The sequence below is a fragment of the Vombatus ursinus genome, unplaced genomic scaffold (assembly GCF_900497805.2).
Source record: "Vombatus ursinus unplaced genomic scaffold, bare-nosed wombat genome assembly UNPS02006779.1, whole genome shotgun sequence".
NCBI lineage: Eukaryota > Metazoa > Chordata > Mammalia > Diprotodontia > Vombatidae > Vombatus > Vombatus ursinus.
The window spans coordinates 12,109,869-12,132,765 of record NW_020946557.1 but is presented as its reverse complement, the minus strand read 5'-3'; the positions used below and the strand labels follow the sequence as shown (position 1 = coordinate 12,132,765).

The following is a 22,897-nucleotide window of genomic DNA, read 5'->3' as shown; positions in this document are numbered from 1 at the left end:
GAAATAATAAACAAGTTAAAGGAGATTTGATAGGATTTTCACAACCCTAGGAAAGAAAAATGTGCCTAGGAAGCTGAAGCAACAGCAATCTGGAAGTGTGAGAATAACCTCTTCCAAACACATAACTATACTGGTCCTCCTAATGTATAGAGTAATCAGACTACTTCAGAGAATTTTGAATCCATATTTTTTTGAAAAATTCTGAAAAGTGGTATAATAGCAATATAAAAGCCACTATTGTACAAAATGTAGGCATCTTACATAAAAATATGAATTTAAATGAAGAAAAGTTTTGTAATACTTATGGATAAGACAAGAAATATGAAATTAGAATCCAATAACTGGAGGGAACTTTAAAAATATATTCCCTTTTCGTATGGGAGGTTTTTTTTTAACACTTTTTTTTTGGCAAAGGGAAATGAGATAAGTCATAGTATCATCCACTGAGGACATCAGCACAAATCAAGCAACAGTGGAATACATAGCTTGTCAACTCTAAAATTTTACACAAATCTGAGAAAATCATTTATTTTCTAAATGTAAAAAAGAAAAAAGTCCATAAAATTCAATAGTCCTTATTGTGCCTAGAAGAGTACTTTGGATATAGTAGGTGCTTGTAAACTTCTGTTGAATGAATAAATGAACAACTTCCTCCAATGTCTCACAATCCTTAGACCTGGACCCATTTAACAGAGCCTAAATTGGCTTTCAGGTTTTTTTTTTTTAACATAGCCAGTGTAAACAGATAAATAAAGACGATTAAAGAATCTGTATCATTCTGCCCAGAATAGACTAGCTTTTCCCAATTTTTAACTTGCCCAGACACACCAGAAGAACTTGCTTCTGTTTGTTTCTTCCTAACTCTGTCCTAAGCATTTAAAATGAGGTCCTGCCACCACCAACCTCAGGCATTCAGCAGTACCGTTGTTAAAACATCTCCATCCCTAGGCTCATTGTACATGGTTATATCCACACATGCCAGCCATAAAAGCAGAGGACTTATTTTCATAGTTACCAGCATTTATAGTTTTAACAGCCACCTCCCTACTCCCAATCATCCTGGGCCAAAAAATTGGCAAAGGGAAATGGGGAAACTCAGGACATAACTATGCAAGGGGAGACTTGGCAGATGGATATGGAGTTGAACTGGGATCAACTGGTTCTTGCTTCCTGGTTGATGCTGGGAAGATCTCTTGATCTTCCTAGGTCCCAATTTGCTTATCTTTAAAATAAGCAAGTTAGACTAGGTCATTTCAAAGATCCCTACCAGTTCTGGAGCTATGACACTATGACATCAATGAACAGATTGAGAAACAATAAAACTTTCTGCTTCCCCCAACATGCTGATCAAAATCCACTTTCTTCTCCAGGATCAATCCCTTTTGTCTTCACAACAAGAATTCACTCAACTATCTGTTTTATATTCTATAGATATAGCCTTCTAGGAAAAATACTTTGTAAAGATTTATTCCACTAAGTGTGTTACATTGATTTAAGCAGATAGCTTATCCTTTGGGACGGAGATATCAGTTATTTTCAACACAGTGATTTTGAATAGACAGAGCCATATTGATTATACTTTCTAACATGGAAGCTGAGGGATGAGAGACAATATATCAGATCTGGGTTCAGAAGACCGGGTTCCAAATCCTGACTGTGCTACTTGCTTATCTGTGTGACATTAGACGAGTGGCTAAAACTTAGTAGCTATGTTTTCTAATCTTATTTTTTAAACTTTATTTTATATTCTTACATGTGGATGTGGACATGGGGAATATTATTTTAAATAAATCAAAATTAACTTGAAATTGATTCATAGTAGGTACTTCGTAACTACCTAATGAGTTAAATTCAAAAATGTATTACAAATATTGATCTGCGAACTACAACTTATATTATTTTATTTAAAATGGATTTTCTGATTTGGTTTCTTGTGTTAATTTCTATTCAGCTATATTATCTTTGAATCTTAAATTTTATTCTTTTGTCTGCCTCAAAAAAGACTGTTAAAAAAATGTCTCAGTGATAGACTATACCAGAAATGTCAAACTCATAGCCCACTGAGGTAAGTGGCAGCAAAACTCTTGAGTAAGGCCTTAACCAGATTAAAATGTAACTGGGAAATGTTTGACAAAACAAATAAAAATAAAATAAGACATAGGTAATTTTAATTTGTGGTTTCTAAGTCAATTTGTGGCCTGCAAGGATCTATTGCTATTTTTCAGTTTGACATCATTGGGCCTATACCAGAGGTGGGGAACCTGCAGCCTTGAGGCCACACATGGCCCTCTAGGTCCTCAAGTGAATTCAAACTTCATAGGATGTAAATAGACTATACAACTTTTTAGTATAACAAATTCATATCTTTCATTCTTGACTCTTCTATTTTTTCCCTCATAAGATAATCTTCCAGTCCAAGAGTTGGGCAGATTTATCACCATGTAAACCTAGCCAGACACACTGCTTAAGCAATCATATTTCACGATTACATACTCTTGCATTTCATAAAGGTATCACGTGACTTCAAACTGTGCATTTCATGAGGGTTTCTTGAAGTGCTCAATATATAACACAAATTCATTAAAAAATGAATGTATTTGGTAGGCTAGTCTGGAATATTTATTATTGATCTTAGTAATTCTAAATGGAGTGAAACAAATATATACCATTATGTCATTTTTCTGTGAGACAATGGAAAGGATCAGATTTTTAGTCTCAAGATATGAGCTTATTTTAAAAAACATGATCATGAATGACAGTAAAATTTCCCAACTCAAGAAAAGCATGAATTTGAAAATAGAAGAGTCCCGTTATAAATTCAGGCCTGTATCCTTATCATTCAGACTCTCTAATCTAAAAAGTAGTGAAACCATGTTTCAAAACCCAAAGTGAATAAATTTCTACAATGGTCAAGTACTGAATGTCACTTAAAATAACAATTACCATGTCTCAAGAGTCCTGGATTTGGAGTCAGAAAATCTGGGTTTGAATCCTTACCATTCACTAACTTTACTTTGGGCAAGACCCTAATCACTCTGCAACTCAGTTTCCCATTTATAAAAGGAGATTGGAGCATCTAGTCTCTAATGTCCCATCTACCTCTGTAACCTATGATCAAGACTTTAAAAAAAATACAATTATCTTAAAAATGCCTTTTTTATCTAACAAAGTGATTTTTAAAAGCCTTTAAAATTTTTGATTCAGTTCCTTTGTTTGTTTGTTTTTTTAATTCGAGGAAAAGTATGGCATAGTGAATGGAGACCTTGCCTCTGCACCGTGAAAACCTGAGCTTAAGGGCTTCTTCTGATGTGCTAGCTGTGGAACCCAGGGCAGGACATTAAACTTCTTAGTGTTCCAGCAACTCTCTAAGATTATAAACAGCAGAAAAGTTGCCATCCTGTACTGGTAGAGAGAATTTTCTCCCCTAAGAATTCCCAGCACCATCAAATCACAGGGCCAGTCCCTATGCCTTTAAATCCAAATACTCTTTTTCATGTACCAAGATAGCTTACTAAATTTTAGTTTAAATAAAATATGTTAGGTTTTTTTTTTTAAGGCAATTGGGGTTAAGTGACTTGCCCAGGATCACACAGCTAGTAAATGTCAAGTATTTAGTCTGAGTGCGGATTTGAACTCAGGTCCTCCTGACTTCAGGGCCAGTGCTCTATCCACTGTGCCAACTAGCTGCCCCAATAAAATACATGTTTTGGTTACATATGCCCTAGAATTTGAGTATGTAAAGTAGAATTTAAATGGCAATATGATCTTTATGTACAACTTGAAAAAATATAGTGGACATGGGGCCCTAAAATGCTAAAATAAATAAATAAAAATAAAAAGAACCACACACACAAAAAAATGATGAAGCCAAGGTTTATACTAAATTAAAACTTTATTGACTAAAGAACACTCCTGAAAATAGAATCTGATGGACTAGATCTACATACATGCAATGAAGCTGACCATGACAGTAGTTTAACATGGAATGTCAAACAGATTAGTCTGTTGGATTGTACAAAACTGTTTTATGTATGTTGTGCAACAAAATGAAAACTATGCTAAATATTTCCCCTGTTTGACTGTGATAAACTAAAAAAGAAAAAGCAATGTATTTGAAGAAACTGGTTGATTTCTCTGGCATATATTTCAAATAAATTAGTTTCTTGTTTACTTTTCCAAACTTCTTCCGGCCCCTGTTGAATTCCAAGCAAAATGTAAGTGCAAAGTCAAAATTTCTGAAATCCCCCAGAGATTAAACTGTCAGCCTCAGAAAAGATTGCAAATGACAGCTAATCCTGTTCAGTTGCATGCATGGAGTAAGGCAAAACCAAAAAAGACCAGTTACTGCAAAATTCATGTAGGCACACATAATAGTCCAGCTCTAAGCATTTCTTCTAAGATTCTCACATTAATGACTAAAGCTTGTTTACAGTACTAAAGGTTCTATTGTTCAAGCATCAATGATTACAATTCAGAAAAAGAAAATCATTCATGCCCTCAATAGTGTCACTGCTACGTTAAAAAAAAAAAATTAACAAAACAAGTATCCATAATAGGATACATGGAAAAAAAAATGTGTTTTAGAATTTAAAAAAAAAGACTAAAGTGTGCTTTTCTTGCACAGCAGGAATTATATAATGTAAACACCATATTGGCCCACACCACAAAATCCATGAGAAAAGTTCAATTCGGAGCACGCTGTGTGTGCATTATTTTTCTGCCTGTGCTTGTGATTTCACACTGTATATGTCTGTACCGATCAATATACAGGATATCAAAATGCACTCTAACACACACATACATACATGTACACACAGAGACACACGTGATTTTCCCAAAATGAAACATGGTTTGACTCCCTCACTCCAACGCGTAAGTTTGCAAGTGGTAGCCAAACTGCTTTAAGATTGTCTATAAGAACAGAAGGATGTGAAAAGTGAGGATTTATATGTGATGGTAGTGATAAGAAAAATGGATATAAAAAAAAAAAATCCGATATATGTCCAACATGGAAAAACTTTACCTGGCTGAATGATCTGCAAGTATATATGGAAAATGATCATTTTGGTGGGCCTAATCTGAAATTTTAGTTGATTCCAAGGATGTAGGTTATCTGGTCCAAATTCACTGAAACCTAGCAGATCAGACCTAAGAAGCTTACCTTCAAAGTGCAAATTTTAACAATGGAATGTTCTGAATAGGGAAACAATAAAGGACAATCCTACGTCTTTAATTTGTTCAAAAGAAATAACATCATTTTCAGGCAGCATTTTATCCTGACAAAAGTGAATTCTTAGTTAAACAGAAAATTATTTAGCAACCAACACTTTACAAACACACTCACATATACAAAACCTTTCTAGGGAGAAAAAAAAAAGACCCTATGTATGCACTGGCTAATCTCTTCCCATTTTTTTTCTTTAGTATTTAAATTCTCTGAATCAACTACTTGAAATACCGTGTGCCTCTCTCGTCCTCCCTCCCATTTCCCCAAAAAGAAACCAATTATTTTAAAGTCTTTGTGTTTGTCAAGCCTCCTGCCTGAGGCTGTTAAGTACCACCTCCACTGGAACAAAATTAACACCTAGGATGCGCATCCCAATGCACCATTTTTCACTACTGATCCAATACTGCTGATATAGAGAATTAGATCTCCAGGTCATCAGGCCGAGGTCTGCTGCTGGCCCTGCTGCTGGCTCTACTGGAAGGCCGTTGGTCCACAATGGCAAGTGGTTGTAGCTCATGGCCCGCTGCTAGTTTTTTTGAATTCTGGTTATCATCTGGAAAATCAAAAGGCTGGGCATGTGAATTGGAGATGGTGCTTCCAGCCTGTCCCATTCTATTCTGCTCAGCACTATAGTTGGCCCAGTTCTGCTCACTGGCTTGCTTATTGTAGTTACGGCAAGAAGAATTATTGCGATCTCCAGTAACAAGCTTGTACCCTGGAGGAGACATGGGTGACAATGGAGCAGTTGGGGAAGAACAACCATTGAAATAAGCATACTTGGGAGATCCACACTCTTTGCTGGGACTCAGTGGGCCAGTTGTAGCATGGTAAGGATCACTTTTTCCCTTCACGCGATCCTTGACACCCTTAAAGAACACATAGAATAGCTCAATGATATTTAAGGCAAGGGATACCAAAGACACAACCAACATGAAGATAATGAAGATGGTTTTCTCTGTGGGACGGGAGAGGAAGCAATCCACTTGATGAGGGCAGGGATCCCTCTTGCAAGTATAGACTGCACTCAAGCTAAAGCCATAGATGTACCATTGAATCAGCAGGAAGGCCACCTCAAAGACAGACTTAAAAAGGATGCTGATAATGTAGGTACGAAGCAACCCTCCGCGCATTTTCACTTTGCCATGTTCTTCAATTCCATATTTGAATTTCTTTATTTCAATTTGTTTCAAGTGCATATCCACATTGGCACCGTCAGTTTGAGCAACTTTTAGCTCTTCCTCTTTCTTGTTCAGTTTCTCTTCTTTACGCATCACATAGAAAACGTGAGCCAAATACAAAAGAGTTGGCACAGACACAAAGATAATTTGCAGGACCCAAAAACGCACATGAGAGATTGGAAAGGACTTGTCATAACATACATTTTCACAACCTGGTTGCTGAGTATTGCATCGAAAAGCAGACTGTTCATCACCCCAGGCTGATTCAACTGCAGTTCCCAATAATAAAATTCGAAAAATGAAGAGGACAGAGAGCCACACCTTCCCTCCAGCAGTAGAATAGGCTTGAACTTTGTCGAGGAGTTTGCCTAAGGCACTCCAATCCCCCATGTTACCTGGATGCTGTCTAAAAAACAAAACAAAACAACAAAAAATTAATGATATTTGTTAAGTTACTCTACCTGAATTATATAGTTTATAGATGGGAAAAATATCTAAAATATAGTCAAGGATCATGGAAACTATAGAAAAATTTATTTCACATCTTTATACTATTCTTCCTTCCAAAAGTACAAAATATTCTTATATCACATTTTTAAAAGAAGAAACTTGCTTTATTAAAGTCAGGTAAAGCATGAAAGCACTCCTCTGATAAAAGCAGATCAACTACCTGTAACTTATGGTTTTTGTTACCTGAGACAATGGGATTTTAAGTGACTTAATCATAGCCATATAACTAGCAGGTGTCAGAGGAAGGTCTTGAACTCAGGACTTCCTGAGTCCAAGGAAAGACTATCTACTACGTCATTCTGCCTCTCTGAAAAAAAAATTATAGCAATTTATTTATTGAAATTAATGTATTTAAATAAAAATAACAATAGTTAGCATTCTAAAGATGTTTTAAGGTTTGCAAAGTGCTTGGCAAATGGTATCTCATTTTATCCTCATCCCAACCCTGGGAAGTAGGTGCTATTATTATCCCCATTTTACAGATGAGGAAACTGGAACAGAGAGAGGTTAAATGACTTGCTCAGGATCACACAGCTAGTATCTTGAGGTTAGATTTGAACTCAAATCTGCCTAACTCCAGGTCCAGCATTCTATCAACTGCATTACCTTAAATAACAGATATTTAATATTGTTTATGGCAGCTTGGTAGCACAATGGATAGAGTGCTAGACTAGAGTCAGGAAGACCAGGGTTCAAATCTGGCTTCAGACACTTACTAGCTGTGTGACCCTAGGCAAGTCACTTAACCCTATTTACCTCAGTTTCCTCATCTGTAAAATGAGCTAGAGAAGGAAATGACAAATCACTCCTGAATCTTTGCCAAGGCAAACCTAAATGGGGTCATGAAAAGTCAGTCATGACTGGAACGACTGTATAACAACAATAAATATGGTTTTAACTATTTTTAATCTGTAGAATACTTTTGCACTGAGAGATATCACTAGTTCTACCATTTGCCATGCAACTTAAAAAATTGTGCTGTATTTATCTTATCAACTAGACAAATGAGGGTAGTGTTTATTTGTTATGATTTATGAGGGCCTAAGTACAAAGCTAGCCAGTATTATTCTATGGATTAGTATCTAGCCTAGAGACAAATATTTCTTAACTCAGAGTCTCAATGTATAGGATCATAGGACTTAAAGAGTAGTAACTCTCACTTAACAGGTGAAGGAAGTGAGATACAGATGTGTACTTGGCCAATATTACTCAGATAAGTAGCAGAGCTTGGAATCAAATTTAGATTCCTTGACTACAAATAAAGCTTCTTTCTCTCATACTACCAGACTGCTTTTATCAAAGCATATTTTACTTATAGGCACAAATTATAAACACATACACATACTTGTATATCTACATATACATGTATATATGCATCTACACACATACATATACATACACACATGCATACATATACATACATACACACATACGTGTCACTATGGCCTTCCCAGGGAACTCCAAGCATATTGTGAATTATATACCCAGTAATTCTAACGTCTATTTCACTTTTATTGGCTAAGTAGTATCAATAATGTGGTACAGATGGCTTCTCTTTGACCAGAAAGGAAGAAAAATCCAATGAAATGTTCCAGTTTGATATAGTTGTGTATAACCGCTATAAAAGAATATACTTCTTCTACACCATGTTTTACTAAATGGAAAAAGATGTGATTTAAGCATGTAAGTGGGAAGAAGTAGTAGTAAAAGGATTAACATCAGATTCATTTTCCCACAAAAACACCAGATTCAGCCTTTTCTCTCTCTCTTTCTGGGTAATTAACATTTTTAAGCACATTTGTTGTGACAGATGTGATTCGTAACATTCTTCTAGAGAACTCACATATAAAATACATCACCATCTGTTGTGCCGGCCCTGCTTTTAGGGGTAGGAACAACAGGAGTATGGTCTGTTAATATGTACTATCAGTTGAATACTTTTCTCCTCCTTCTAACCTTGAATGTTAGCAAACCATTCCCCTAAAGGGAAAGTATAGGGGAAAGAGAGGAATAAATGATTCACATTCAGCTACTGACTGCAGAAAAGTGGTTAGAGATAATAAGTGAGGGCAAGAAAACGTATCCAGTGCCAGTGTTCATAGGCCAGCACTAATGAGTGGGAGTTGGTCCTCCCACTTTAGATTATGAGTGAGTAGAATCATTCGAATAAAAAGTAAAGGATCAGATGAAGAACATCGTTGGTTTGGAAGAAACTTCATGCTGAGAGTAGCAGTAGGAAATCTGACTCAATGAAGGAGCCATGGTAGACCTAATCTTGTGGTCTTATAGTTCCAGAGCCTGATATCAGTCTAGGGCAACTGGAGACAGAGTCAAAAATCACCAAAGCCAGAATAAGAGGTTACATTATGACTATGCTTTAAGTAGAGCATGAGGCAAGAGTGGGTTTAGGCAGGGAGACTGAGTACCAAGGACTACTAGCACATTTATTGAAATCTCCAGAAGGAGGAAGAAGATACTGAAGGCCTGAAGATCAAGGAGGAGATAGCTTTAAATCCTAGAGAGGGATAAGCTTTCTTACTTGGGAAGCAGGAAAAATAAAGAAAGAACCACTCCTGAACCATCGCCATCAAGTCTAGGGTAAGGAGAAGGAGGTAAAAGGGTGCATGATGACAGGCTGAACTGAAGGGTAAAGAGGAGGAGAATGTATAGTAAAGGTTCCGGCTTCACCCCCCAGATTCTCTTCACCAGGGACTGAGGGTAAATGTGACCAATATGCAGATAGATGATCAGACCTAACAAAGACTTGATACTAATTAGCTATTGACCACTGGCAAGGTATTTAACTTTTCTGAGCTTTGATTTTCTCATTCCTAAAATGAGTAGATTTTGCTGGATTACATCTGAGGCTTCCCCTAGTTCTAAACCTATGATCTATGATCCTCTGAATCAGATTCCAGAAGGCCAACACACCAACAGCCTTGCCAGACAAAAAGCTATCAGCTAGAGAAAGCAAGAACTGAGGTAAAACTGAGGAAAAGGAGGTGGGAACTAGAAGAATAATTTCTGGCTGCCCTTACTTGGCACACAGAACCAGGATTATTGTTACAGCTGTTTTAAGCAAATCAATTCAAAGGAGTAACTTCTGGACATTCAGTCCTTTGCTATTTCGATCACTCACTGTCATCCTTAAAGAGGGAGCTATATGGACAAGATGAGGATTAAAGTTTGGTAGAAAGTGAGGAAGTAATTGCTTCAGGTATGATCAAAGAAAATATTATTTTGGCAAATGTAAAGAAAGAAGGGCAATACAATAGGTCAGAGATTGGAGTAGAGAGTGTAGTCAAATTAATAATAGAAGGGAATAAATGAAGGATTTGAGAGAAGATGGTGAAGTTGTAAAAGGAAAACTGCTAATATTTTTGAATCAAAATACAATTCCAGGGTCTTACTAATGTATCAATATTTAAATTCAACAAAGACTAAGCACCTCATATATTCTATATATTGAGGATACACATTAAAAAAAACTATCCTCAAAGAAGTTACCTTCAGTGTGATAAAGGTTACGAGCAGTGAGAAAACCACTGGGTAAAAGGAACAGGATTCAATCAAAATTAAAATCTGCAATTTAATATTTGTGTTACCTTGGATAAATCACATAACTTCTCTTTGCTTGTGCATAAAATTAGTGAATTCAACTAGATGACCTTTAATGTCCCTTCAAATTCTAAATGTATATTATAGGAAAACTGCTAAACTAAAGATGGGATTAGATGACTTCGACATTTGTTCATAACCATAAGAATTTTGACAAAAGGTCTATAAAACATATGTTTCTATTTATAAGTGAACAATAAACTCAATTCTTTTTGCTTCATCTCTTCATGTAATGATATCCATTGTTCTACCATGGCTATAGTGGCAAATGCCCCTCCCCCTCTTCAGGGACATAAAAGCTGTACCTTACGGATACATGTGCCATGCGACCCAGAATAGGCATTTGACTTGGGGTTTCCTGGATAGAACAAGGAAGAGGCTAGAACAAGGAAGTTGCTGTGTGTAGCTATGACAGATCTTCTACTTACCATTTATAGTCAGTTCTTCAAAAGGCAGTCTGTACTAAAAAGCCTGCAGGCTATCACCAAAAAAAGAAACTAGAATAAGAGAGAATGGGTCAAAGCTCCTCATATATAAGAGCGTACTTTAATTCTTTTAGTTCCATGGTCACATTTAGGTCTGTTTGATTCTGAGAAGAGAGGAAGTTTGGACAGTGAAACGGATTTAGGACAGCACTGAAAGTTGCAGGCAAACAAAGAGGACAGTGGATAGATAGTCTTATCTGAGAAAAGAAGGTCAAGAAGGTTGTGATGAAAGACATGGAAGGTTAAGTAGTCAAGGGGAGAAAGGAAGTCAAGGAGAAAAAACTCAGTCTTCATGGATAGATGTTGTAGGGGGAAAAAACCAATTATCTATTGAAGAGAAAATACTAGGTTATAATTAAGAAACACAATCGACTAGGTTCATACGAACAGAAAAGGATTTTTGGACCTTTGTCAGTAGACAGCAGTGAGTTTCCATGTGATGATGTGTAAATTGGCCCTAATTCTATTCCCAAAGATTTGCAATTTTTTGTCAGTACCATCTGCTTTTGCTCAGAAAAATAGCAGTCTTGGATGATTGACTTCAAAATTGCAGGAAAACATCCAATGGGGTATATTTGTAAACTTTGAATGATTACCAAATGCTTCTATATATCACACCATAATCATTCAATGAAAAAAGAATTTGACAGATTTTGCACATGATTAGGAAGTTTATGAGTAATAATTGTAGCTAGACAATGTTTTATATCATTTTTCAAAGTCTAATAAGTTTTCAAAACTGCTTATGGCAAATAGCAACAGAGATTACATCAAATGAAAAATCTAGAGGGGCTTTTAAATAATCATGGATCACATGGAATCATTTGTTCACATTGGTCAAGTATGGAAGAACACACATAGTGTCACATTTTAAATGCTCTTTTCAATTTAGCTCTGACATTCTACAAAAGTCCCAATAGTGCCAGGAGAAATGAGCTCATTGGTGGGTAATTCTTCGGCTAGCAATTTCCTTAAGGTTGTATCAACAAACAAAATGTACAAAATAATGGTTTTGCACCCAAATAACTTCTACTTGAATTTAATGAGTTATGCACATTCATCAGAGGAATAATTTAAGTTAGTAGTGAGATCTTATTTATCAGGTTGATCACCTAGTTTCCTGCAACATGCACACACCCATCATTATCACTATCTAAGAGACCATCAGAAAATTTGAAGGCAATGGACATTAATCCATGTGACTCACCAGTAAAGAGAACAAAATCAGCAAAATTCACTCCTAAATACTGCATCTTTCTATCATCAGTCACTTTTCCCTGCTTACATAGATTAATCATGTTAAAAGTTTGTCCACCTGATGGCATCTTCCTTACTCTAAGCCTTTGTTGAAAAAAATATTTAAACCTTAAAATTATTATGTATTAAAGTCCATTTATGGACCATATCTCATTCAGTCACCAGTAGGTGACAGATAAAATCTCTATTTTACACAGAGTGACCAAAGCACAGAAAGGATGATGATTCTTAATTATACAGGAAGTCAGTAGCAGAGATGGGAATGTGATTTTTTGATTTCTAGCTCCTAAGCCAGGGCTATATTTGTTGAATGGATACTGGAATTAACTGGTGTAAGCAAACTTTTTGTAGGAGCCAAATGTTCAATTACTAGAGCTAAATGAATTATTTTGGTACACATTTGTTAGGTTACCTTTCACAGTCATAAAAGGTACCCCATAAAAAATATAGAAACCAAAAGCCCCAAGGCCAAAATTGTACTTTCTTTGGCCCCTGAAAGACAGAAGCAAATCCCAAAGCAGATAAACTATGATCCCAAGGGTTTTTTCACTGAGCATATTCAGGATCCTCGTAAAGAGCAAGGAAAGGTCCAAAAGGGGTCAAGTGGTAGAAAGGTTTGCAGGAAAAGAGAACAGCATTCCCAAAGTTCTGTACTCCATATTTTGAAAGTGAAGTTCTTTCTTCCCAAAGCAACTATACTCTCCATATTTTGATAGTGAAGCTCTTTCTTTCAGGTGTTCCACTTTCCCCTTCTACATCAGCCTCTCTTCTCCTCTGTCAAGTCACAAGAATTCTAAGTGGTTTTGTTAAGAATACAAACATCTTGAAAACAAAGCTTGAATCTGAAATTATTTTGCCTGCCTCTTTGCCAGAGACCAGCTTAAAAGACAAATCAGGCTTCTGGACTTACATTTTTGAGCCAATAACCTCAGGCAGAGCCAATGCCAATGCCGGAATCTGAGCCTTCTGATGTCAGTAGTGAGTGTTACTTTATTCAGTCAAATTAAAAAAAAAATTCTAATTTCAGTCAGATAGTTTCTCATTAAAAATACAGTTTAAGCTAGCTGTCAAAGCAATCATGAATTGGGGGAGGTGGTTAAAGCACTGCCTTCTAGGATGAAAATAGATCAACATAGGCTCATTTGTGTCTAAAACATTCTGTCAATTGATAATTTTGTCAATATAAGAGGTAAACACTTAAGATAGATAGATAAGTTTGATATAATGGTTAAGAGCATTGATTGGGAGCTAGGAGCTCTAGGTCCCACTCTGCCACTAATTGGCAATATCACCCTACAGCATGGCAGAGTGAAAAGCATTTGGGCTCTGGAGTCTGAGGATTTGGGTTCAAACTGTGTGACATTGGGCAAGTTACGTCACCTCTTTGTGTCTCAGTTTTCTCAGCTGTAAAACAATAAGAGGTGTGTGTGTGGAGAGGACGGTAGACTAGATTGTCTCTGAGATCCTTTCTAGTTCTAAATCTATGCTCTTAAGTCATTTTCACCTCTCTGGGTCAAGTTGCAGGGAGGAGGCATGGGATGTGATGGGACTTAATAAAATTCCAAGGAAAACAAACCCATTACTTTTTTTTTCTTTCTCTTAAGGCCTCTTCTAATTCTAACTTCTTAGCCTTTTTATTATTTGAAACAGTTAACAATTGAATGTGGTAAAATAGGAAGAAAAATTTCCTGAAGTTAGATTCCTCGATTGCAGAATGGGTTTATCAGGAAAAGCAAGGGAAGATCATCTGTGCTTATAGTACACACACAAAAGGCTTATAGTACAAGGACATTTGCTATGAAAGAACTAAAAATCATATCACCAAATCTCTTATTTAAATGTCATAATTCCCTGATCCCAAATCAAATTGTTTCTAAAAGGCAATGCTTAAAAGACTGCAGGCCATGTCTCTACACTTAAAATACATTTAGAAAATAACTCAAATATTTTCTTTTTTTCTACTATTCATAATTCTACACACAAATACACACACAAATACACTTATTAACTGAGTTATATTAGAAAATGAGAGACAGCCAGGTGGCACAGTGACTAGAGTTCCAGGCTTGTAGTCAGGAAGACATCTTCCTGAGTTAAAATCTGGCCTTAGACACTTACTAGCTACGTGACCCTGGGCAAGTCACTTCACCCTGTTTGCTTCAGTTCCTCATCTGTAAAATGAGCTGGAAAAGGAAATGGCAAATCACTCCAGCATCTCTGCCAAGAAAACCCCAAATGAGATCATGAAGAGTCAGACATGGCCAAAAGGAATGAACAACAACTACAACAACACCAAATTAGAAGATGGTGGGAAAAAAAAAATGTTTCCTTCTGTTTACACTATCCTCCTTGGGATCTGGCGTCCAGTCATCAATAGGTATCAGGATAATAGAAATTGCCCCGAACTTAGGGACTCAACCATAATAACAAGGTGATCTTCAAGTACACTGGAACCCATTTCAATAGAAGAGATTTTTATAATACAAAGCCTGATAAGCCATGTTTTTTGCATTTGAGAATGCACTGTCCATTATTTTTTCAAGAATCTCAGGCTCCCTCCTTTGTGTAGCTTTCACTCAACTCCTCAGCAAATTGGGGTAAGGCAAAGCTACACAGAGGAAGGAGTCTGAGATTCTTGAAAATATATGTGTGTATATATGTATGTGTATATATAATATATATATATATACACATACATATACACACACATACACACACACATACATATGCACACACTCACACCTGAGCTTCTCCTTCTCAATCACTATCTACTTTAATACTTATATATTCACATCTCCACATCCCTAGTAGAATGTCAGTTTCTTGAGGCTAGGACCATCACTGCCTATTGAATTGCATGTGGGAGGACAGCATAGTAAAGTTGAAAGTTTGCTAGAATCAGCATGAGGAAACCTGGGCTCAAATCCTAGCTCCACTGTGTGCCTTTGTACAAGTTACAGTCTCTGGGTCTTGTTTTTCTCATCTGAAAAGGGAAGAGTTTTGATTAGATAACATCTCAGGTCCCCTTTATCTCAAAACCTATGATCCTATGAATTGAATCAAAGTACCTAATAAAAAACTGTTTCAAAAGCATATATTGCATACATCCATACTTGAGCCAATGATGGGACTCAACTGTAACCAAGCTTTTCAATAAAGAGCTTCTTGACTTTATCAACCAACTTTATGATTTTAAAGATTTGGATCAGTAGAGTTTCACCAGTTACTTTGAATTCCTATGAAGTTTGACATTAATATTATTACAGGTTGAAAGAACAATTAAGAAAGAAGTGATGTTATTATCCATGCTATAGGGACATTGTCTTCAAGTTAACTCCAGATCTGGAGCATTCGTATCATCAGAAATCTGTCACATCCTGTATCATATTGACAAATTCATCTTATAATTTTTTCATCTTTTTATTGTGTGTGTACTCACAGTTTTGAAATGTGGTCACAGTCGCCTACGTAACCTTTAAAATGAGGTGCAGTTGTTTAAACTTGTATGTGAAAACAGCTTGCTTTAGTAGAAAGTCTTGGCTTTGGAATCAGAGGACCTGGTTTCCAGTTTCAGCTCTGCTACTTACTCTGTGACATTTCAGTAAGTCTCTTTCCCTTTCCAGGCATCCATGTCCTCATGAGAGTTTTCATTTCCTGATATCCTGGTTAACCACTTATATAATAGGCTTTTAAATTTCTACAGGTGTTTCAATTTGGTGGATGGCATTTAACTCTTAGCAGCTGAATTGCCTTAAAAACCTCTTATTAGAAATGAGTTAGTCCTCTGCCTCTTCTTAAATGAAGGTGCTGACCTTCACAAAAGTTTCACTAGATGTCTGTGGGAAGCAGGGGGCAGGGGAACAAGGGAACAGGTAAGAATTACTGCCTACCTTGACATAAATATAGAGGTTATACCTACACACAGCCCATTATCGTTATCCTGATGGAGAATGGAAATAGTAACGAGAGCAAGAAAATGAAGAGGGCAGGCAGATTCAGGATCTAAATGGTGGTTATATACAAGTAATCATTCTCCCTCTAATGCACTATCTACTGCCCCATGCTTCCAGCAAGGGTTTTGCTGCATCCCTTTGGAAAGGATACAGCAAAGCATCTTTGGTGATAATCACCTAAACTGGTGGCTTCCGAGTTATTTTCTTATTTGGTCTGATGACCAAAAGAGCAAAACTATGAAGAAAAGAAAAAGGTAAGAGTGGATTCTCTCCTTCAAAATGAAACCAGAAAAATAAAATAAAAAAAAATAAAAAATTGAAACATTCAATCAATTGTTTCATCTACAAAGTATTATAACAAGCCTGGTGGAGTGAAAAGAGCATCTGACTGCAGGTCAGAAGACCTAGATTCAAGGCCCAGTTCTGTCACTAACTAGCTACGTGGCCCTAGCACATTTCGTAGCAGTCATTTAATCTTGATAGGCCTTAGTTTCCTCATCTGTAAAATGAAAAATTATGCCTAGGTGATTTTTTAAATCCCGTCTAGTTCTAACATACTAAGCTTCTCACTAATTTGACTGATGTTTTCCACACTGAATTGACTCTTTGTTTTGACATCTTGACACACCCATAGCACTCCCATAAATGTGCCAATTAGGTACAATCTATTTTCTTCTTTCTTTAGAATAGACCTTCTAAATATTTCTTTTCTAACTTTGCTGTCATTTCCTTAGGAAGGGAGAAATAAGAAATAACATTTAAAAAAATATGACTTCAGCAAGAGTCCTTAACTTAGGGTCCTTGACCTTTTTAAAAAATATATTTTGAGGGGCAGCTAGGTGGGACAGTGCATAGAGCACCAGTCCTGGAGTCAGGAAGAACTGAGTTCAAATCTGGCTTCAGACACGAAACTTACTAGCTGTGTGACCCTGGGCAAGTCATTTAACCCCACTGCCTAGCCCTCCCCCCAATATATATATATACTAAGAATATAATAGGCTTAATTTGTAATCCCTATGGATTTTATTTATGCATTTAAAAACATTATTCAGAGAAAGGATCCATGGGCTTCATAAGATTGCCAAGGGGTTCATGACACAAAAATGGTTAAGAATCTCTGAACTAGAGGGTTTTTCTTGTGGTGGTAGATTTTTCTTTTCTTTTTTTAAGATACTCCTTTGATACCTTTAACTGTATAATCTTGCTATATTAGGAAATTTTTGATTAGAGATATACAGAAGACAAAAAGGTGAGACAATGTTTTCTGTAAATGAATTACCATGAAATACCTGGCACCACGAGTATCTGGACAGGATGTAGGCAAAAAGAAGAAGAAGAAGAAGAAGAAGGAAGAACAGTTCAACTCAACTTGCTACTTACTGGCTTTATTACTGGGGGCAAGCCACTTGACCTCTCAGAGTCTCAGTTGCTTCATCTATAAAAAGACTGAACTTGATGACCTCCAACTACAAAATCTTCAGTCCTGTGATCCTATTTGGAGGACCATGAAAATATCTAAATTGCACAGGAAATGTCATCCAATAGTCAGTTCACACTTTGTCAACACAATCTACTGAAAACAAATACCCCTTTTGTGTTGTGTTGGTTAACATTTTGACAGGAGTATTTCACAGGTTTCATTTTTGTCAGAAATGTTTTAAAAATCTAAGAAAGTTTAAAAATGAAGAACAGGGCAAATGGGTAAAGATCTTTCATAATCTTCATTCTTCATACAATAGGTTTAATGAAAATCACAAGAAGCATTTATTAAGGAATTACTACGTGCCAGGCATTGGGGATAAAAAGAAAGGCAAACATTGTTTCTATCTTTAAGATAAAAGACAAGCACAACCTATCCTATAGAGGCAAAGTAAAGAATTCATAAAATGATATAATTCATTCAGAAAATAATCACAAATTTACCGGAAAAAAAGGAGAATTTGAGGTGATTTTTTGATATAGTGATTTATCATCCATTTGGGATGTGGATATTAATTGAATACATGAGCATTAATGCTCAGATGGAACCATGAAAAGTACCACAAAAGATAGAGAAGAAAAAGAGAGGAGGAGAGAAGTAACGTGTGTGTGTGCGTGTGTGTGTGTAATTTGCTTTCCTTCCTACCAACCCCCTCACAGGCTAAGAAACACACTACCCATAAAGCACCTTTATGTTATAGCAGTGGATGGTCTACAACTAGTCAATGGAATGAAATGTGCCAAAAGCTCTGGTCCTTCTCCACATTCCTATATGTCTGTGCCAGAATTTAAAGCAGATTTGAACAACCAAACAACTCAAAAAGCCAAGAAGAAAGAACGAGACTCTCTGGGATAATTGGAGATCTCCAATCCCTTTGAATCTTGGGTTTCCCCAAGGATGCCCAACATCTGAGGAAAAGTAAAAGTGAGGAGATAGGGGTTACTTTGTCAATAAACTTCAGAAGGTTTCAGGAAAAGCTGAAACATTTTAAAATAGTATTAAAAATATACAAAAAGCACTTTCATTATATCTTGTTCCCCATTCCCTCCGCGCTCCGCAAAAAAGCAAAAGGTGGTTATGTTCACATTTAGGAAGCAAAATTGTTCCTTATTTGGCAACATAGCACACTTTAATAATCAGTACATTGCTATTTCATTAGACATACCTATGAATATGTGTATATATAATGGCCTTAGTACAATGTTTTAGATTTCTCCCTAAGAATTTATACATTCTCTCTGTCTTTGTTTCTGTCTGTCTGTCTCTCTTTCTCAATCTGTCTGTCTCTGTCTCTCACTTTCTCTGTCTCTCTGTCTCTTTGTCTCTGTCTCTCTCTCTTTCTCTCTCACTCTGTCTCTCTGTCTTTCTGTTTCTGTCTCTCACTTTCTCTGTCTCTGTACGTGTCTGTGTGTGTCGTCTCTCTGTCTCTGTCTCTCTCTCTCTCAGTAAGCTCCTAGAGAGCTAGAATTTTCTAGCACAGTGCCTAGTATGTGCCATGGCAAGCTTAAAAAGTTGATTAAAGAAAATAATCCTCCCTTCAGGCTAAACTAAGGAATTTCTTCTTAGCTTCTAAGTGTGTCCTATCTGAAAGAGTAGTAGAAGGCCCCAGTTCAAATCCTGGCTCTGCCATTTACACTCGCTATGATCTGGGACATGTCACTCCACCTTTAGTTGCCTCCTGGTTTTTTTCACTTGTAAAATGAAACAGTTGGACTAAGTGAACTCTAAGATCCCTCCTAGTTCTAAGTCTATGGTCTTTAATATATTCTAGTTCAAATTATCCTGTAGTCTTTGTTGTCTTTTTTAGGGAGTGATTAAATGAAATGTGGTTTTGGGGAATAGGGGGAATTCTCTATTACATAGGAATTTTGCCTCAACAAATCTCGAGCATTAAATAAATCACAAATTAGGTCAACTCAAATGCTTAATAAACCAATATTTATCTTTTCGATCATTAAAGACTTGGTTCAAAATAGATAAGATCATTCTCAAACTAGAAGCTTGCATTTGTTATTCAAACTTCTAAGGTACAGATAAATGTCTCCTACCATCACTCTATACCCTCACCCCCAACAAACTGGGATTTAAACAAAGAAATATACATATATATGTACTTATAGATACAAGAGGTACTTGGTGGGAGAGAGACAATTAGAGCAAGATAAGGTTGTAAAATTCACCTAGTGCAGAGCTGGGCAAATGTGAAATCAGTCAATTTTTAATTAAATAACCACAGCTAAGGAGGTAGTACAATCTAATTATCCCAGGAGAGGGTTGGGATGGACTTGAGCAGAATACATTTTCTCCTTCTCTCAGTAATACCTGTTTCTTCACTTAAAAATTAAAGCAATGCCTCCCACTCACCTCAATCTCAGACGTGTTCATAAAAGTTCCTTCAAGATAAAAGCTATTTAGGCATGTTTTATCATAGTACCAACCTGTACTGATTTCTAAAGCTATAAGGGTACCTCCATGTCCTGCATGTTTGAGAGAAGAAAGGACTCTGCGTATGCCTATCTAAACAGAGAGTGACAAGTTTAAGCAAATCTATTGTTTTCTTCTCTATCAGTATTTCAAACTTTGTCCTCTGCATACCTACTACCCATTTTTTTGTGAGTAGACATGGGTCAGCAGAAGCACTTTTACTGTGGAAGACTCTGAGGGCAACAATTCAGTAAACATTTCAAAATCCAAATCTTCAGGAGTTCTGTAGTGTGGTAAGCAGTCCAGATGTTAAGATGGCAGAACTCCCGTTGCCTCTATCTGATCCCCGCCACACACAGGAGTCTGAGACACAAGTCACTACTCACAAGAGTTTTCTTTTTCTTTCTCTCTCATACACTTTGTGTTTAATGTTCCCCTTTCAAACATGGAAGCTGCGGGGAGAAAATGCTTTTTTTCTTTGTTTGTTTTTCAGTCTTTTTACTACATATAGCAGGACCTACTTCAAGGAGTTAAACTAATTGCTTTAGACTGGGGATTAAAGCAGAAGAGGAAAAATCCTCACTGAGCAGACTGGCATTTTTGCATTTCTGAGTAACAGAACATGTGTTATGTCAATGAAAGAATATATTTTAATTGAACCCCCTTTGACAACATTGGCTGAATCTTCGATTACTGGCAAGAACTCAGGCAACAATAACAATGGGGAAACCCCTCTAGCGTCATGGAATCTGCTTCAGGTTTAAGAAAAGGCATCTTTGTTAAGACGCTGGTTAAGAATTACACTTTCCCTATTCTCTCCCCTAGCTCTGGAGACAACTTATGGATACTACTGATTGGCACAAGAAGGAGATGATTCTTCCCGTTGTTGAGATAATCAGCAAACACCCACCAACCACTGAAAGGACCTCGGTTCCCGCAAATTGCCAACGTGGTAGGAAAGTACAGGAGGCTTTCTCTTCAAACCTTCCCTCAATAGGAGAGTTCTCATAGGAGTTGGAAACACAGAACAACCTTATTCAAAGTTATTTTTTTTTTTTAATCTCCACATTTCATCTATCCGTCTGGGGTCTTTCCATCCGGTTTTTAAAAAAGGAGACAATTTCACAGAGAGACCACGTGCAAGTCACCGGATCAGGGTTAGCAATATCTTAACGCGCCTAATTAAGAAGCTAGCGTGGTACAGGCTATTATAAAGCAATCAAGATTTCCATATGAAAGTACAACGTGAAGAAAACAGATAGGAAGCAGGAGAGGCAAAGCTCTAATTTTGAAGATGCTGTTAGTGCGCACCCTCCCTCCCCCATTTCCCTCCAACTGTAACACACCTAAATTATTTTAAGAACCAAAGTAAAATTAAACTTTATAGAACAGTACTGTGCTATTACATATATGTGTATACATATATGCATATTCTGAAACCCCGCAAAAATCAGTTACCACTTTCCAGATTCCAAGCAGAGAGTTCTGGACAACATTTTACCTGTTGCATCATTAACTGACAAAACTTTTTAAACTCTCAAAAGAAAACCAGGATATTCGAAAGTCTTGATTTAAAAAAACAAAACAAAACAAAGGAAGTTCATTCTATTCACCATACTATTTGCAGTTCTTCACTTAAATACGAAATTTTCAAGCACTTAACAAACTTTAGAAAAGTTTTACTTAAAGAGAAAGAAGATAATAGGTAAAGTTTTTTTTTCTTTAAAACTTACTCTTTTGCTTAAAAGGAGTGATGCAGCCCAAGCAAATGATTGAACTCTTTGGAGGCTGAAATAAAATGGAAAAGCCAGTTCAGGCGCTCAGACCTGTCTATTTAAAGTTTAAAAGTCTGCTGCCGTTTTGTCCTTTCCTCCCTCCTTCCCTCTAATGAAAGAAAAGTGCTGATACCTCGTAAAAGCCTTTTTGTAACTTGGAGCACAGAGAGCTTTTTAAAAGTTTCAAGCCACTGACTAAACTTTGGAGGAGGAGTTAGCACGAGAAAAGGGAGGGGCGAGAGGGTAGGAGCGGCCAAAGAGGAGCCTGGAGCAACAGCAAACTGGGAGTAGAGGGGGGCGGAGATGCGAGGGTAAAGTGGACTGGTAAGAAACAGACGAACTTGAAAGGGTCCCGCCACTAAAAATTGGAGCAAAAGAAAAGTACAGTTAGACTCGTTCCTCTGAACTATGAGTCTCAGCAAGGTTGTTGATGGATCTCCCTTTTCACCGGAAGCTCGAAAAAGTAAAAGACAATAGCTGCTATGTTAAAAAAAGGAAAAAAAAAGAAAAGAAAAGAAAAAGAAAAAGAAAGAAAGAAAGAAAAAGAAAATACAGCCTTTTCCTGGAACACAGGGGAGTGATTGTGAAATATGTCGATAGATAGATAGACAACTATTAATAGATACCAATTCTGTTTTTTGTTGTTTTTTTTTTTTCTTTTTAAATGGAGACAGAATTCCCGAGACTAAGTAATGGGAAAGCTAAAGGTGGCGGGAGTAACTTCTTTAAATGCAACACTTCCCTTCTCTTGGATACTGACAAGTAACATGAAAGTGGGGGATACCTTGAAGTTTCCAAAATAAACACATCTGTCTTAACTTTTTTTTTTCCCATTTGCCCATCCTGGATTTTTGCCATTTCCTTCAGAAGCCAACCAAAAAGCCAAGGTATGTTTATTTAGGAAGCTTTTCGAAATCAGCTGACTGTGAAATCCTTATCTGCACAAGTCTCGGTGGGGGAGCTGTAGTTCTATAATATAATCTCAGCACC

General features: G+C 36.7%; 1 protein-coding gene across 1 annotated transcript; it reads right to left on the bottom strand.

The window, feature by feature from the left end:
• Nucleotides 1-3,873: 3,873 nt before the first annotated feature.
• On the bottom strand, nucleotides 3,874-22,072 carry GJA1 (gap junction protein alpha 1). Its single transcript, XM_027848658.1, has 2 exons — nucleotides 21,866-22,072; nucleotides 3,874-6,811 (listed from the first exon to the last, which is right to left on the bottom strand). The coding sequence occupies exon 2, from the start codon at nucleotides 6,793-6,795 to the stop codon at nucleotides 5,647-5,649; it is 1,149 nt and encodes a 382-aa protein (XP_027704459.1). The 5' UTR covers nucleotides 6,796-6,811; nucleotides 21,866-22,072; the 3' UTR covers nucleotides 3,874-5,646.
• Between the last annotated feature and the right edge of the window lie 825 nt (nucleotides 22,073-22,897).

Excerpts from the sequence above, each read along its gene's own strand:
- GJA1 (XM_027848658.1), bottom strand. The coding sequence starts at position 6,795 with ATGGGGGATTGGAGTGCCTTAGGCAAACTCCTCGACAAAGTTCAAGCC.